Here is a 16,259-nt window from a genome sequence, read left to right on the forward strand (position 1 = left end):
CTATGAGTATATATATATATATATATGAAGATATATTCCTGGAGGGCTGCACTAGCAATCATCAGACATGGTCTTGTGACTAAAAATTAAATCAAGCAGACTTAAGGTTGTAAATAAGGCACTTTTTAAGAAAAACATATTAATTTAAGAGAGCGTACTACCCAGCCCCTGGGTTATGCCACGGAGGGCATCGGCTGGCTGCTCCGCCTCGAGTGTTGGATTAGCCGTCCTCCACAGCCCCAGGTAACAGTAACAGTCAACAACGCCCGTCCCCACCCGCACTCTCTGAGGTCTAGGGGGCCGCGTCCCCGGGGCGCCCCGTCCCCACCTCCTGTCCCGCGGGGGGGGGGGGGGGCTCCTCCCGCCTGCGGCCGTTTCCGGTCGTCCCCCGCCTGCCGCTGCCACATCCTCCGCTGACATCACCTCGCGCCGCCATATTGGAGGAGAAGCCGCCTACGCCAGCTCGGCCGCCGCAGGGGGGGGACGTCGGCCCCCACTGTCGCTGCCTCTGCCTCCCCTGCCGCGGCCGAGCGCTGCTCCCCATGACTTTCCCCGGCCGGCTGCTCCTCTGGTGCGGATAGGGCGGAGGCAGGAGCGGCTCCCGTCCTTTCTCCTTCTCCCCCCCCACCCCCCACCCCTTGAGCGGTCGCCAAGCCCCTCTCCCCGCGGCGGGCCTTTGCCCTCCCGTCGCCTCCAGCCATGACTTCCCTGACCCAGCGCAGCTCTGGCCTGGTGCAGCGCCGGACCGAGGCCTCCCGCAGCGCCGCCGCCGACAAGGAGCGGGGGGTGGGGGGCGGCCCGGAGGATGAAGGCCGCCGGGACGAGCCCGGCGACGACGAGAAGGGCGACTCCAAGGAAACGCGGCTCACCCTCATGGAAGAGGTGCTGCTCCTGGGCCTCAAGGACCGTGAGGTGCGGCCGGGGCCGTGGCGGCGGGTCTGGGGCGGGCCGAGGTGAGGGGCGCTGGGCAGGGGGTGTCTGAGGGGACACCGGTTATTCGGGGGCTTATGGAGGTCGTTGATGGGGAAGGGGAGTCGAAGTGGCGCTAGGGTGCGGGTGGGATGGGGGCAAGGACGCTGTTGGGTGAGTATTGTTGTGGGTTTGGGGCAGAGGCGTTGCTGGGGACGGGGACTGTGATGTTGCTAGGGGTAGGGGCGCATGCTGGAACAGGCTCGGGATTTTGGAGGAGGTGAGGAAGATGCTTGGATGTTGGGCAAGAGGGAACCTCGCGGAGATTTCGGATCGCCCTTTGGATGTAGGCTTCGCAGAGGGGCTCTAATGTTTCTAGTATCTCAAGGAAGGCAGCGTAGGGCTTGGGGGAAGACGGGGACCTGGAGCCTCTGACAGCGTTGGTGGTTGACTTGGAGGCCCTGGTTAGACCCGTGATATTTATACTCCTGTACTTACCCATAGCTCTAATGTGGGAGCCTTGTCTACTCCTATGTATTTTGTCAGACACAACTATATGGTACTTATGGGTTTTTCAGGTGCTTTAGGATGCTTAGCAGCCCTTTTTAATAAGACTTTCCAGACTAATGCATGTTAAAAATGTCTTTGTGGAGATACATTTGACAAAAATGGGTTTTAATAATGAGAAGTGTGTCAAAATGAGGAAATGGCATTATTATGTAATTCTGTGGTTTTACTCAATTTATAGCTTAATTGGGTGTCATGATACTGTGAATAACAGTCATTGAGGAAGGTATACTTCTACCAGTGTGCTGGATTTTTTGTTTCATTTGAGAGAGGTAATCAACATAAAAAGCACGCACACTGCAGAGTCAGTCCTGTCAGTTTAGTTTGATGTTGTGTATGGTGAAGTATAATGTGAGTTTATTTTAGATGTGAGTTATAATATGAATTTAATTAAGCAACCTGCTTTTTTTTTTTTTTTTTTAGTGATAAGTAAACAAATGAAACCAGTTTATTGATTTGGGTGGAAGTCTCTTAATACTGTGCGTGTTCATGAGCACAGAATAATGGGGGGGGGGAAGCTGCTAAGTTATATGTTCTTTGACTATATGTTGCATCTAAAATAAATTTGCTGGTTGATAATGAATAGGTTAAAGAGTAGCTTTCCTAGTTAACATTTGTTTTTTAATGCATGTGGGTATATCTGTATATATACCTGCCACAATAACATATTTTATTTCTCTCTCAGATTGTGAATTTTGGGCCATATTCTTGTAATCCCATTTTTTTTCAGATGGACCTTGCCATGGCATCCTAATACAGTCAGTAGATATTCACAGTGTTGTGTTCTTCCACCTGTTGAATCTGAAGACTTGTGCATATGTGTGTTTCTCTTTCTACATGCCTGAATAGTTGCAAGAAAGTAAGTTAGGTGTGACAAGACAGAAGGTGGGATAGACTGGATGGTCTTTCAGCCCTTTTTTTTTCCCATGATTGTGTGCTAAATCTTCTGAATTTGTGGGCGTTAGGCTGTAAAGATTTCAAGGCAGGGAATGTTCTGTCTGCCTAGAAAGAATATACGGTGCAAGTATTCCTAGTTATATCAAAAGTTAATAATTAACATTGGGCCTAAAAATCCAGCTTTGCACTGGTGTGCATCAAAATTGTAAATCATCTTAACTTTACTAAGTGCAGCAGTGGCACACACTGCAGATAATCTAATATTTCTTTGTATGGAAAAAGGAACTAAGTGATTACAATGGCACAGATATTCATGACTCCCTTGAGATTTTGCAGTTGAGACATCAGACAAAAAGGATGATAATGTCATCTCTAGGGTAAGGGGCTTATGTGCACAAACTGCAGCATACACCGTTTCTGAGCTTTGTTAGACATGAATCACTAGGGTTTGTATTTTGGTTTTGTGTCTGCTTGTAACCTTCTCTCTTACACTATGTAAACCACTTTGTCTCCACGGTTTTTCCCCTTTTAAAACTGAAAATAAAACTATAGATTTATTTTGAAATATGATTTCTTTTTTTGTTCTCTATTGTTCTAATTATAAGCAAAACTTAGGTACTTTATGCATCTGGAAATGCTTTTTATAAAGTTTTTACTTCCAATAGAATTGATTTCCCGTGACATTTGTGTGAAATTTTGTCATGACAGCAAGCAGTGAAAAGCAATATAGGGTCTGTAAAGTATAATTGTGTAAGGGAAAGGCAAAGGCAGGTATGTGAGCTATAAGCTCAATTGAAAGCCAGTAAATTTAAAGCTGATAACGTCCTTCCTTTTTATTGCAACAGGATAAAATAATTTAGTGTTGAGTTTAAAATAAATAAATAAAATAAAGGAGTCTGAATTGGCCTAAGAACATGTTTCCCTAGAAATAGCTTCTTTCTCAGAAAAGTCACTGATAACTGCATTGATAACTTAGCTTTGAGGGGTTTTTTTGGGTAATTTTATTTCTAATATTGAACACTGGTGAATATGGCTTAACATTATGTAAATTGTATAAAAAACAAAAAAAAAACCAAAAAAAACCCAAAACAACCTTCACATGTAAGGAGCTACCATCTATAATTTTTAAGTGTAGATGGCAGAACCTTTACTCATAGGAGAGAGTTTTCCAGGAAGATTCAGACAGTGATGGACTGACGAGTTTAGTGTTTCTAGGAGATTGTTAGATATTTATGTGAATCCTGCTTTCAGGATAGCACAATGATTGCAACAACCACAGCAAAACTTTTAAGTTGTTGCCTGGTTGTTGCTGTAGTATGGGTTCAGTGATGGGAATGTCCAGCTGCCTTAAAACAAACACAGCATGCCTCAATCCCATTCTTAATGCTTGAACACAAAATTAACTGCATTTGCACATGCTTCCTAGACACAGTCTTCCCCCCCCCCCCCCCCCCCCCCCCGTTTGGCCTAATTAAAATGTAGTTTATGTATGTGGACTGGTTGCTCTTTTTTCCACCAATGGTTCCTCTTCCGTTTGTATCTTCTGTGTATATATAACTATTTCTGTATTCCAAGGTCAAGATACGTTTTAAGTGGTATGTGCTGAAATATGTGCATGCTTGCATAACATGACAGATGCAGTGTCCTTGGAGGAGCAGGTAATATACTGGAACAAAAGGAGCATCACAAGAACACCTACAACTTATTTGGAAACCCTTCAGAAACATGACTGGGAAAGGGAATCATGTTCATCCATTTAGAATAGAGCAATAGCCTGTTGCTATAGGAATAAAAAATACTTACCAAAATAAAATACTTTGCTGTATTAGGTTAAAAACAGTATTGCAATAGAATAGGTCAAAGCCACAGCAAAAGGGAGGTTATTCTGTAGAACTACTGAAGCATCTGAGGTCATCACTCCCAAAAGAAGGGAGTGATAAATATTAAGTTAGCTTATTTAAAAATGACAGCTAAGAGATGAGTACAGGCCAGTTTGTTTATTACAGCTCTTCCAGACATCTTGTAGCTCAGTCCCATAGAAAACTGAGAGGTTGCTAGGTGTCTGTGCTCTATAACTGTTGCTCCATTTAAGTTTTTTGTACATATAGGGGTGTTTATGGCTTTTATGTTTTTTTGTTTTTGTTTTTTTTTCCTTTTTGGAGTTCTCCTGGTACAAATTGTGAATCTATTAAAATACAGCAATGCACACAGCTGCTCCTATCCTCTATACGATGTACCACAACTAAACAAATTGAAGCAGCTATAGAGACACAGCACCTACTTCTGTAGTTCAGATAACTATATTTAGTAAGAAAAAATACTTATTTGATCTGTAAGTAATTCCTTATTTGCTGAAAGAAAACTCACATGAAGTATGCTGAAATAATTGTCATGTACTGCAGTATGCTGCAACAGTAAATATTTCTGGTTTTATTTACACTTTTGTTGGTGAAGACTAAAATGTCATTTGTGAGGGTGAAGTAATGTTAAATCATTTTGTTAGGTACAGAAATTCTTTTGGATCTTTGTTACTCGTATTTGGCTTTCAGAAACTTAATTTATTGCTGAAGATTTAGTGTTACAGCTTTTTGTCCAAATAGTTCATGTGAAGGTCTCCAGCTTATGATACTTTTCATTGTATTGAAATAAGTTATTAGGGAGCCAGTTTGCCTGCTTCAGATTTTGGGCTCTTTGGAGGATGACATGCTGATTTGGAAGCAGCACTTTGGATACAAGTTGACATTGTGTTGAAATGGTGTTTATGTTTCATGGTTCTGCATGCAGCTAGTGTGGTTATCCCTGTTCTTACAGCATGGCTAATCTGTAATCTATATTATTTATTCATGGATAACTTCCAGTGTAGTGTAGTCCCTTCTTTCATGTCAAGCTGTCTAGTGTAGGACAAAGGCAAAAACATTGTTAAAGCCTTTCTAGTGATACTTCTCGGTTTTTCTAAGTGCTCTTAATAAACAAAGCTGTAACTCTTTTTCCTCTCCTATAGCAAGCTGTTTTTATTAAAAATTTTGCATGAAGTATATCTGAAAAAGTATTGCTGTTAATTGCTAGAAGGGAAGTAATCATGGAACTGAAAACTAACTTTTTACGTTAAAGAAAAAATGGTATTATTTCAGGTGTTCTTTGATACTAAAGTAGTTCAAGTACTGCAGCATTTATCTCAATTAGCTAAGCTACATGTACGGTGCCGCCTTAGCAGTGCTAAATTGACCAGGCTACAGACAATATATTCAAGAATGACTTTCCTACTCACAGAGCAAATAATTACTACAGCACATATTCACTTCTGTGTTGCATTACTGGGGGAATTGTAGAATGGCTTCAGTTGGAAGGGACCTCCAAAAGTCATCTAGTCCAACCCCTGCTGCAATGAACAGGGACATCTTCAACTAGATCAGGTTGCTCAGAGCCCTGTCCAGCCTGATCTTGAATGTTTCCAGGGATGGGGCATCTATCACCTCTCTGGGCAACCTGTTCCAGTGTTTCACCACCCTCATTGTAAAAAATTTCTTCCTTATATCTAGTCTGAATCTGCTCTCTTTTAGTTTAAAACCATTACCCCTTGTCCTATCGCAACAGGCCCTGCTAAAATGTCTGTCCCCATCTTTCTTATAAGCCCCCTTTAAGTACTGAAAGGCCGCAATAAGGTCTCCCCACAGCCTTGTCTTCTCCAGGCTGAACAACCCCAGCTCTCTCAGCCTTTCCTCATAGGAGAGGTGTTCCAGCCCTCTGATCATTTTTGTGGCCCTCCTCTGAACTTGCTCCAACAGGTCCATGTCCTTCCTGTGCTGAGGACCCCAGAGCTGGACGCAGTACTCCAGGTGGGGCCTCACCAGACCAGAGTAGAGGGGCAGAATCACCTCCCTCGACCTGCTGGCCACGCTTCTTTTGATGCAGCCTAGGATACGGTTGGCTTTCTGGGCTGTGAGAGCACATTGCTGTCTCACGTCCAGCTTTTCATCCAGTGGAAGGATGGGAAGGGGAAGCTACTCTGGAGTAAATGCATGGCTCAGTTTCCTCTGCATAGACAACATTCTCAATCTGTTTTCTCATAACTTAGTAAAGAAAGAAAAAAATAATAGTCAATTTATCACGTGCCACTTTTAACTGGGTTTTTCCCAGCTTGCAAACAGGTCTTAGATCAATTTCAGTAATTTATTTTCTTTCCTTTCAGAAATATTTGTAAAATGTTACTGCAGAATGATTTCACATTTCAGACACAAAAATTACAAGGTTACACATAAAATAGTGCACAACTGTTCTCTTCATCTAAGTGCATTGTATGTAAGCCTGGATGAGTAGGGGCACATAGGTATGTGGAACTATGACTAAGCTGTTAGTCTGAGTGCAGACCACTATTATGCATGTCAAGTCTTCCCCACCTCCCCCAGTATATCTTATACTAAAATACTGCATTTCAATCCTTTTTTTCCTTTCCTTTTTTTCCTTTCCTTTTTTTCCTTTCCTTTTTTTCCTTTCCTTTTTTTCCTTTCCACCATTAAGATAATAAAATAGTATGCCTTGTAAGCTAGACCTTTGTAAATGGAGAGCTGTTAAACGCTCATAGGTCTTTTATTTGTGGATGTTACAGGATTTATTCATCACACTGAGAAATTAGGCTATCAGGCTTTTTGCATATCTTTCTGTTGCTGATATTCTTTTAAGCACTTGTAAGCTACTTATTGCTATACACTTTCTAGTCATCTGCCTTTATGGTCTTACTAGATAGCATCGTGGTTGTATTAGTTAGAGAGTACTTAACTGCCATGCTAGGTGTCTTTTGTACATGGGATGTACCATGAGTTTTCTATTTAGCAAATAATTTTTGCACAGCACATTGCACTTCCATTTTTTACTTCAGTAGACACTTGATTTTACTCCGGCACTTTCACATTTGACAGTATCTACCACGAGAGAAGCATTCCATATGTATTATGTTGCCATTTCAGTATGTATTCTGCATTGCACAGTGGAGAAGGCAGGTATGACATTTATTGGCTAGGTTGAGGTAAATGCCAGATGGATGTTTGATCTATACTAATCACTTAGGAAGTGCTAATTACAACTGCTTTGCCCATGCTGGGTGTTTAAATGGGACTTCTGCTTTAGCAGCATCTGCAGTCTGTGTCTGAGACTTTCAATTTACAGTTAGTACATGTTAAGTACTAAACGGAAGAACTTGTTCCTTTTAATGTGAGAACAGTGAAATGAGTGGAATTTTTTATCTCATAGTGAAAATGTTGACATGGCATTATTATGAGATAATCTGTTTCTTGAAAATTGTTTGCACCTGCATAAGTGAAACCAGTGAGAGACCTGTTCACAAAAGAACAAACTGAAAGGAAACTAGGGGACGTTTAGACAAAGAGAGGAATTCCTATCCATTATGCACACTTTTTTTTTTTTTTTTTAAAAACACCCAAAACATTGCTCTGGAAATCCATCCACATTAATGGTTTGAAATAACACAGTGCTTTATAGTGTTTTAAATTGTGACAACTGTAGAAGAAAAGGTAGAAGAGAGGGATAGTTGTTGTATTTGGGGGCAGATACAGTATATTTATAAGCCCAGAAGAGGGAATTGTAGTTTTAATGTGGCTTAGTTAGTCAAAGTCAGTGAAACTTCCACCTATTCTTTAGTCAGCCAATATTAGACTTGCTTTGTCTGCATTAGAAGGACATACCAGATTTTGGTTTTCTTACTGTTTTTAAGAGGAGTGTACTGGGTCTGGCTGGGGTAGAGTTAATTTTCTTCACAGCAGCCAGTATGGTGCTAGGTTTTAGATTTTTAGATTTTTTTTTTTTTTTTTTTAACCAAAACAATGTTGATAACACACCCATGTTTTAACTGTTGATGAACAGTGTTTACACAGCATCGAGGCCACCTCTGTTTCTCACTCTGCCTGCCCCCAGTGAGTAGGATCGAGGTACGCAAGAAGCTGTGAGGAGGGACAGCTGACCCTAACTGATCAAAGGGATATATATAGTGTATAGTGTCATGGTCAGCAATAAAAAGGGAAGGGGGGGGTTGGTAGGTGGTCATTGCTTGGGGACTGGCTGAGCATCAGTCTGCGTGTGGGAGGTGGTGAGTGAATGTCTTTGCATCACATGTTTTTTGGTTTGGTTTGGTTGGTTTTTTTCTTCACTTTTGTTCTTCCTATTCTCTCCCCCCATCTTGCTGGGGGGTGGGGGAGCAGTTGTGTGGGACTTAGCTGCCAGCCAGGGTCAACCCACCACTAGGAGACAGTAAATGTGTGTAAGATTTGCATTGCAAGCTTCTGGTTGTTGTATCTAGGCAGGATGTGAGTTATTTTTCTGATCCTGCTATATTTGCTTACTGCTGTGGGAAGCCTTGGGGTTTTTTTGAGTGAAATATCTGATGTGGAGGATTTAAGCACCAGTTCTAATTAAACATTTCTTTCAAATAAATGTCAGATTTTATTCTCAGTGACAATAAGTAGTAGTATAGAAATCAATTTGCAGGTTATGGAACAAATTAACTACATCTTTTATTTTGCACAAAGTATGGAGAACAGAGATTGGACCCTGATGGAAGGCATCTTTGCAAGAACCATACAAATATTTGAAGTCATTATCTGCACATGTATACACTTAATCATGGTGAAAGTTAGGCTTCTAAGTTTGTCTTTTCATTCCTAAATGAACAGTCAGACTCTTAAGTGTTGATTTGTTCAGGGGGTCTCTTAAGGGTTCAGCATTGTGCATGTGTTAGTTGCCGCCTCTTCAGCAAAGTTATGTTTTTTTTTATTAACTTCATTTTAGTGAAGAGATGCATCTCTGTAATGTATGCCTGTGTACATGCTTGAAAAGCTGGACAATAGCATTTGACTTGTGGTGGGTTGACCTTGGCTGGCTCCCCCACTCCCGCTCCTCAACTGGACAGAGGAGAGAAAATATAATGAAAGGCTCGTGGGTTGAGATAAGGACAAGGGAGATCACTCAGCAGTTACTGCCACAGGCAAAACAAACTTGACTTGGGGAAATTAATTTAATTTATTACCAATCAAATCAGAGTAGGATAATAAGAAATAAAAACAAATCTAAAAACACATTTTCCCCACCCCTCCCTTCTTCCAGGGCTCAACTTCACTCCCAATTTCTCTACCTCCTCCCCCTGAGCGGCGCAGGGGAATGGGGAATGGGGGTTGTGGTCACTTCATCACACACTGTCTCTGCTGCTCCTTCCTCCTCACACTCTTCCCCTGCTCCATGGGGTCCCACCCACAGGAGACAGTCCTCCGTGAACTTTTCCAACATGGGTCCTTCCCACAGGCTGCAGTTCTTCAGGAACTGCTCCAGCGTGGGCCCTTTCCACGGGGTACAGTCCTTCAGGAACGGACTGTTCCAGTGTGGGTCCCCCACGGGGTCACAGGTCCTGCCACAAGACCTGCTCCAGCACAGGCTCTCCACTGGGTCACAGCCTCCTTCGGGCATATCCACCTGCTCCGGCGTGGGGTCCTCCATAGGCTGCAGGTGGATATCTGCTCCACTGTGGACCTCCATGGGCTGCAGGGGAACAGCCTGACTCACCATGGTCTTCACCACAGGCTGCAGGGGAATCTCTGCTCCGGCATCTGGAGCACCTCCTCCCCCTCCTTCTTCACTGACCTTGGTGTGCGCAGAGTTGTTTCTCTCACATATTCTCACTCCTTTCTCTTCTGACTGCTGTTGTGCAGCAGTTTTCTCCCCTTCTTAAATATGTTATCACAGAGGCGCTACCAATGTCACTGATTGGCTCGGCTTCGGCCAGCGGCAGGTCCGTCTTGGAGCCGGCTGGCACTGGCTTAATCGGACGTAGGGGAAGCTTCTGGCATCTTCTCACAGAAGCCACCCCTATAGCCCCCCTGGCTACCAAAACCTTGCCAGACAAACCCAATACAGTGCTTTCAGTAGTCAACAGCAGTTGCTGTTTGCCATTTATTCTTAAATGCAGCGGCAGGTTAATCAAATACCTGACAAGTTTCTTGTCAGCAATATTGCGCCTTGTAGAATATGTGTATGATTGCTGAAGTATTTCTAGCATTTGGCTGTCAGAACACTTCAGAGATTTTCCTTGCTAATTTACCTTCTGTTTATAACTAGACTACAATTTATGTTCTAGCAAAATGACTAATGATTTAAATTGCATCAAAAGAGGAAATCAGGAGGGACTGCAGTCTGCTGTCAAAGTGCTCACATTGTAGTATTCCACTAATAAACACTTCTGCACTCTGGCTTGCTTTTCTTTTTTAAACCAGATACTAATTTTCAAAAGTTCTGTAGCTCAGGATGTATCATTAGATGTTGCTGCAACCTTCTGGGTTGAGAAGATGGTGGTTTACTTGAAAGGTAAGATTTGCAGCAAAGAGCTAGCTAGGTATAGGTTGACATAGACCCTTAATCTAGTATGAAGAGGAATCCAATTTATTTTAATTGCAAATGACATATCCAGACTTGAAGTTTGAATATTTTTCCCTTTGACATGTGAGAAAATCCAAAGTATTCCTCTAGCAGGTGTCTTACTTGAATATTTTGAATATTCACAAATTCTGGGTATGTTGTTTTTATCTTATTATTATGATTTTTTAGGGATGACTGCTAAGAGGGATGAATGTCTCCTTAAATTATTTTGTCTTCAGAAAAGCATTTTTATTTTTTGTAATTATATAGATAGATAGAACTGTATTTCTTTTACTGGATCTGAAATACCTTTGTACCCATTTAAGAGCTACATGAAAAATGAATCTCTTGGTTTGGGTTATTTTATTTATACATACACACACATACACACGTGCCTGCGCCTGCCTTCTCTGAATGCATTCCTGTCAGGTGAAGCTGGGTCATGTCTTTCACCAAATATATTTTAAAACAGATTGGTCCAGAGAAGCAGTGAAATTCAAAATCCATCAGACAGTAGATGTGAGAACAATTCTATTAGAAAAATTGAGGTTTGTCTTTTTATAATCTTCTAGATAATAATAAATTTTATTGAATACTATTGCTGTCAAAACCAAAAATCAGTTTTGCATTTCAGGGATGCTTGTTGTCTTAGAGCCTAAACATGAGAAAAAAATTTTGAGCATGTTCTCATCTTACTGTTGTTCTTGTATTCCAGAACTGTGGAGGCTTTGGTTCTTCTCTCTTGTCTTATAGGTCCATAGAGGAGGGAAGGGATTGAAACTATTAATGAAGAATTTTTTAAGCAAGACCCTAACCCTGAACATTATATTTTCAGCTGAGTATGAATGGATTGGGGTAAGACCACACAGTTCCTTGTCAAAGGAAATTGATTTGGGTCTTGCCAGAGAATACTGCCACAGAAGCTGAATTTGGGTTTGTGTTTTAATCTGTCTGGCATTGTGCAGTACCATAGTGTCTGGGAGTATAAGATTTTCTTAGCGGTAATAAATATATAGTTATTAGACTTATAGATAAATATATGTGTATTGAATGTATATTGGAAAGTAACAGAGAATCTCTAGGTCATTAAAGTACATGCATAATTTGACCATGTCAGCTTTTCTTGTTTGAGACTTATTCATTGTCAGCTGCAGCTTCTGTGCTGTGGTAACGCTCATCTTCAGGTAGATAAAATTGCAATAACCTGCATTGGAAAGAAAAGAACAGATCTTTTTGATCCCCTGAAGGTGAAAATGGATCAATTCATATAATAAGATACCTGTGGTGAGAGCAGCCTAATTTTACCTTGAGGGTTCAAATAATTTTGAACATTCTAACCTGTCTTCAATGAATGTTGCAATGAAGCTTTTCCTTTTTCTCCTCTTCCATCATTATTTTCTATTGTTTGCATTTTCCCCCAACTTCTTATGAGTATGTTTAGTTATGCCGGTAAAAAGACTTTTAATTGGTTCTCACTGGAGTTTAAGGTGCTTTATATGTTTACAGTCTCTTTAAGGTTACTTGAATAGCTGAATCAGAGCTTTATAGAAATCTGTATAAGGACCTAGTTAAGGAGGAACAAATGCTGGTTGGCTGTACAACAGGATCTAAGGGCTTCAAATTATCAGAATAAATATGCAGTTAGTTCTCCTAGTATTGACCAGCTTTTCTATTTGTCATTGAGAACTTGGAAAAGCTTGTGGGTTGAGGTTTTTTTTGTTGTTTTTGTTTTTTGTATTTTGTGTTCATTTTTACAAGATCTGTTTGCTTATTTTTATGTTGAGAAGCTTCTTGCTGGAAGAATAAACATTATTTCTAATATAAGAATTTCCTGCTCTGAAAAAGGATGTGGTTGAAGTTTTTAGGATTGACTTGAAAAGTCAGGTATCAGATTTGTTGGACAAATACTTTATAAAATATGCTCAATATTAAATTAAGCATATATAGCATCAGTCTTGCTGACTTCCACCCCCTTCAAGAGATTCAGAAATTGTATTAGTTATTCCTTATAGAATGATGATGTTCCTAAATAAAATACTAGCTTTTAAGAGTTTTTTTTATCTAAAGAATTGTCCTGGTTTCAGCTGGGATAGAGTTAATTTTCTTCCTAGTAGCTGGTATAGTACTGTGTTTTGGATTTAGGATGGGAATAATGTCCATAGCACACTGATGTTTTGGTTCTTGCTGAGTAGAGTTTACACCAGTCAAGGACTTTTCAGCTTCCCATGCTCTGCCAGGTGCACAAGAAGCTGGGAGGGGGCACAGCCAGGACAGCTGACCCAGACTGGCCCAAGGGCTATTCCATACCATATGATGTCATGCTCAGCATATAAACTGGGGGAAGAAGGAGGAAGGGGGGATGTTCGGAGTGATGGCGTTTGTCTTCCCAAGTAACCATTATGCATGATGGAGCCCTGCTTTCCTGGGGATGGCTGAACACCTGCCTGCCCATGGGAAGCAGTGAATGAATTCCTTGCTTTGCTTTGCTTGTGCATGCGGCTTTTGCTTTACCTATTAAACTGTCTTTATCTCAACCCATGAGTTTTCTCACTTTTACTCTTCCGATTCTCTCCCCCATCCCACTGGGGGGGAGTGAATGAGGGGCTGTGTGGTGCTTAGTTGCCAGCTGGGGTTAAACCACGACAAGAATCCATAAACTTATTACAGTAACTCAGTTATTGACTTTGATCTGCCTGAGAGATCTGCTTATAGTTATATTATCACAAAGAAGAGATTTATTTACCTGCAACAATAGCAGGAAATTTTTCTTTCTTTCTAATCAGCAATTTTACTTTCAGCTAAAAGGATAGGAACCACAGAATTGTGTAAAGGTGTCAGAAGCTAACATTCACTTATTCTTCTTTGTCCTCTCCCACCCCTGTCTGATAGCATCTCCAATTAATTGCATGACTTGACGTGAATATCCAAGAGGATGTAGTGTTTCTGTTGTAGAAGAATACAATGATAGATGAATTTGGATTTAATAAAATGAAGCTTTTGGGTCAACAGAAAGGATTGAAATTCTATGCTAAAACATAATTTATAATAAACCAGGTACTTTCATTATCCTTTATATGTACTTAGTGCTTGTATTTTGTATTTTACCTCTTTGGATTTGGGAACAGTTTTAAGGAGATGTGTTGTAGAAGTTCTTCAGGTGATTCCAGCTGCTTTCAAAAAATCAAAATAATATTGGTAATTGTAGAGAGACTACATAAAGGAAACAGTGTATTAAGATGGTTCTCGTCTTTTTTGGGAATATGATAGCCCTATGCTCCTCAGTCTGCTAGTACTTTTCATTAAAATCAAAATACTTAAAAACAGTGTTTGTCATCAACAATCATAGCTGTGAAGCAGATTAAAGTTGTAAATTGCTTGCAAGAGATTCTTATGTTGGAGATAGGATGCAAGGGGAAGGAAACAGCCATCTTTGACGTGAAAACTGTGGCAGATCAAAATTCCTATTAACTTTTAACCTGTTGCAATGCACCTGGACAGCATATGCTGTTATTCCTTTCCCCTCTGCCCTCCCCAGCTGTCTTTCTGTAGATCCAAAAATTACTACTTCAGACAGGAACTCCTTGACTAAAAAAGTGAGAGTTCTGTCACAATTGTGATCAAGTCCATTATGAAATACAACTCACCACAGCCCATATTTCGAGATAAATTGTCTCTGCCTGTCTTTTGCAGTAGGTTTCAAATGGATGACAGATGATGATTTTGGATTATGATGTTCTGTCTGTGCTTTTTGCTGGCTAAGAATAGGGTAGTAGACACCTCTGAAAAAACTTGCTATTGCTTCAGAGAATCAGAAAGGGATGCTATTGCTGTCCTGTCAGATTTAAATAATATAACTTCAAATTTATGATGATTAGGGTAATCATTGCTGAGCTCCAAAATGGGGAGCTCAAGGTATTGATGAATATAGTGCATGATACCTTAAGCATTATGTCCTTTGTGTTTTCTGAGCAGATTGTGCTCATGAATGGCTTCAGTATAGGTAACCCAATAATGTATGGGGTGTTTTTTTTAAATTTTTTTTTTTTTGAGCTCTTTATCCCAAAGACTAACTGAATAGTTCTAGCTGTAACTATTCAGGTTGTGAAAACGATTCAGGTTTTGAAATAAGTTTGTCCATTGAAGTGTGGATTATCATTGAAGGGGATGCTCTTGCCTTTCGCTGTCTGTCCCAACCATGTTCCTTCCCTTTTCCATGCTGCTTCTGCAATTTGTTCATCTTCTCAGTGAATCAGGTGAAGAGACTGACCATTAGCTTTCAGACAGGCCACGTTCTCATCTAGTTGACTACACAAATGCTACTGTGGTGTCAAAAGAGATAGCAGCAGTGTGCTGCGATGGGGTGAAAAAAATAGATACTTTGTCTTCAGCAGCAGTTCGTGCTTTGTTGGACTGTGTTCTTGGGTTTAGCCCTCAAATGGCTAAAAATGAAGACTGTGGGGAGGACGTACCTTCTCAAGTTATATGGTTTTGTGCAAGGTTAAAATGAGATGCTGTGACATTGATTTGAAAGGTCAGTAAAACTGAAATAAGTCTCTTGAAGGAAGAATAGTTGAAGTGGTGTGCAGAAAAGTAGTGGTTCAAATAGAGATGCTGATGCTGGGAAAGTAATTAAACACTGGGGTGTCATTTTGTCCTCAGTGTCTTTTCCTGCTTTTTTCCCCTGGTGTTTCTCTCTGCCACTTTAAGTACCTCTAAGAAAAGATACCTGAATTTATGTATATACAAAATATGAGTCTTTTTCTCAGTATTAAGATAACTACTCAAAGCAAGCATTCAGGTATTCTTGCTTCATGACACATACTGTGTAAATGTTATAAGTAAGCAGGCTCTTTGCCAATTGTGCTATGCAACATGAAAATCAGTCTCACACATATAATTTATACCAGCAGACTACTCAGTTTGCTTTGTCTAATCCTATAAATGACCTAAACTGACTTTCAAAGTTCTTCCAAGTTCCATATTTGCTTTAGTTAGTCCATCTCAGCCTATACATCTGTTAACAACTGTTTCTTCTCATTCTCATCTTAAAAGTAGAACTGAACTGTGTATGTTTTACAGGTCTCCAAGTTGTATTTTTATTATGCTGGCATGTAAATTTTGTGAGGGTGATTAATGAGACCTGGAGATAATTACCCTCAATAATTTCCCATGATGCCAGTAAGCACAGAATATTTTCCAGTATGTTTTTCATCTGTGATTTCTGAGAACATACTATAGAAATAGTCTGCCACATATCAGAAAGAATAGATGGCTAGGAAAAAAACATTGTTTGGGAAAGCTAGATAGTTTGTGTATAAACAAAACAATAGTTTTATGTCTCAAAGCTTTTATATTGCTACTATCGACACAGTATTTGAATGACATCCATGCAGAAGTAATAAAAATAATAGCAAACTCCAGCAGAGTTTAGGAAGTCTAGTTTTTCTGTCTTTTAGCATCCAAGTAGAGCT

At 40.5% G+C, this 16,259-nt stretch overlaps 1 protein-coding gene across 1 annotated transcript in view; it reads left to right on the forward strand.

Annotated features, from left to right (window-relative positions):
- Window positions 1-699: 699 nt before the first annotated feature.
- LOC309602002 (Golgi phosphoprotein 3-like) overlaps window positions 700-16,259 on the forward strand; it is a gene marked incomplete at its 5' end in the record, with an annotated part of 33,844 nt that continues 18,284 nt past the window's right edge. The window contains one exon of the mRNA XM_082335279.1: window positions 700-912. Within this exon, the coding sequence (XP_082191405.1) occupies window positions 700-912 (213 nt within the window). The remainder of the gene's footprint in view (window positions 913-16,259) is intronic.

This window comes from Platalea leucorodia (genome assembly GCF_965183815.1).
Source record: "Platalea leucorodia genome assembly, chromosome: W".
NCBI classification, from domain to species: Eukaryota; Metazoa; Chordata; class Aves; order Pelecaniformes; family Threskiornithidae; genus Platalea; species Platalea leucorodia.